General features: G+C 36.9%; 1 protein-coding gene across 1 annotated transcript in view; it reads right to left on the bottom strand.

The window, feature by feature from the left end:
- LOC109832632 (beta-D-xylosidase 4-like) overlaps nt 1-2,170 on the bottom strand; it is a 6,406-nt gene extending 4,236 nt beyond the window's left edge. The window contains 1 exon segment of the mRNA XM_020400016.1: nt 1,689-2,170. Within this exon segment, the coding sequence (XP_020255605.1) occupies nt 1,689-2,102 (414 nt within the window). The 5' untranslated portion in view covers nt 2,103-2,170.

Here is a 2,220-nt window from a genome sequence, read left to right as displayed (position 1 = left end):
AGAGCACACCTCTACTCAATGAAGAAGAGAAATACGTGTGCTGATCATGAAAAACTTCGTCATATATCTGCGTAAATTGTCCTCTTTAATGACATGCACACTAGAGGAAATTGAAAAGCATGGGAAAACTGTATAAATACGTATATGTTGTTAGTTAAGTACATTGAGGTAAAAAAGCTTGAAGAAATTAATGGAGGGTAGAGACTGTGTGAGCTCACTGTAGTGAAAGTACAATATTACTTTAATCGCAATTGACACTTGTATATTCTAGAAGAGAAGAAATTTTCTAAACAAACTCATTCATAAATTTTTTTTTCCTAAAAATAGACCCCCTTGAGTTTTTTTGTTTCTAAATAGTCGGGTTTGCCAGCACCGACTATTTAGTACATAGAATGTTAGGGTTTAAGGTTATAATTAGGGGTTTATAACCTCCTAAATAGTCGGGGTTGTCAACCCCGACTATTTAGGAACTGGATTAAGATAAAATGGGTCTACTTTTGTAAATAAATTTCAAAGGGGTCTATTTTTAGAAGAAAAAAATGAATGGGTTTATTTAACAAATTTCTTCTTCTAGAAGGAGGAGGAGGAGGAGAAACGAAAGAATGAAACTTAGGTCTACATCAAAGGAGATCACTTATAACAAGATTCCGAAGGTCAACCTCTTTTTTCTTACTACAACAAAAATTTCATCAAGCCAATAATTCAACACCAGAGACGAGAAATAAATCTGTGGAAGTACCTACTCTCTCAACAACTACTGGTTTCATCAATTAAAATAAAATCAAGGTCTACCCTTGCATGCAAAGAATAATTTGAACGGATGACCACATCACTAACAAAAGAAAATTACACAAAAAAAAAACTCTTTATCAAAAAAAATCATCACCAAGTAAAAAAGATTGAGATTTGCTGCATGTACAGACCTCAGGTGCGTGTGAGGGAAAAAGAGCCAAAACCAACAAACACCTAAAAGACGATAATTAAAGTAGCTACAATTTCAAGCCTGACTAAAGAAAAGGAAGAAAACAAAAATATTTAACAAAAAAAATCACCAATAACAAAACCAGTGAGAAGGATCTCTTCCATCTACTAAGTACTAACACACTATTTTTGACAATAAGAACCCTTTCCCAAAATTCGACTGAAATATATTTAAAAACACAACAAAAATGAGCATCATTTGCTTTAAACAAACAAAAGTAATCACCAAATCCAAATTTACTACTAATGAAAGTCAATCAAATCAACAGTGCTCCACAAAAATATCTGTCTCCCAATCTCATATTCAAATTCAAAATAATTACCTTTTAGAATCCAAGCACACATTAGAATCCACACTTAGCCATTGCCTTCAAAAAGGGTAAAATTACCAAAACCAATAAATGAAACACCGGCAACCCATTAATAAGCATAATTACATTATCACAGCTAACGTCTTAAAAACACATCTACTCAAAAATTAAAAAAACAATACAAATGAAGAAATGATGTGGTAAAAACAGAGAACTTCGCCTAATGCATTCGAAACAGAGCAGTAACAAAGACCTCTGAAATCAATACATCACCCACCAAAGCAATGCATCACCGCACCCAAATCAGAAACCCAATATAATCGCTCAAAAGAGAACCCAAAAAAACAATATCAGACACCCAAAAGAGTTGCCCAAAAAAAACGAAAAAATTCTAACCTTTCCAATGGCTTCAAAGAGAGTAGCGTTGAACGAGGCGGCGGTCAAAATGGGCTGAGGGAAGCTAGTAGCTCCAGGAACAAGGCTTGAGAAATGGGTCCCTGGACCAACATAAGAAACCCCATGAAGAGCTTCAGACCACCATTCGTAGCTTGGAATCCCAAGCCTAGACACTGCCCCTGCTTTATTCACTAAAAACCCAATTTTCTCTTGCAATGTGAGCCTGCCCACCAAATCCAAGACCCTCGCTTCAATCCCCATAGATGTGTTGCAGAACCCGAAGCTCGTTAGGTTCGGGTTCGATGAGGTGTCGCAGGCGAAGACTGGGGTTTGAGCTGAGGTTTCTCCATTGAAAGAGAGAAAACAGAGGAGGAGGAGGAGGAGAGAACAGGGGAGGTGGGTTTCTCTTTTCATTGCTTTGAGGTTTTCTCCCCTGTTTTCCTCTGTTTTCTTTTTGGGTATGTTACTTTTTTGGGTTCTGGTTGGTGCGTTTGTTTATATAGTGGGTTGGGGTGGTAGTGGGTGGGATCAG

Source organism: Asparagus officinalis, chromosome 3 (assembly GCF_001876935.1).
Source record: "Asparagus officinalis chromosome 3, Aspof.V1, whole genome shotgun sequence".
NCBI lineage: Eukaryota > Viridiplantae > Streptophyta > Magnoliopsida > Asparagales > Asparagaceae > Asparagus > Asparagus officinalis.
This window is presented reverse-complemented; position numbering and strand designations above follow the sequence as displayed.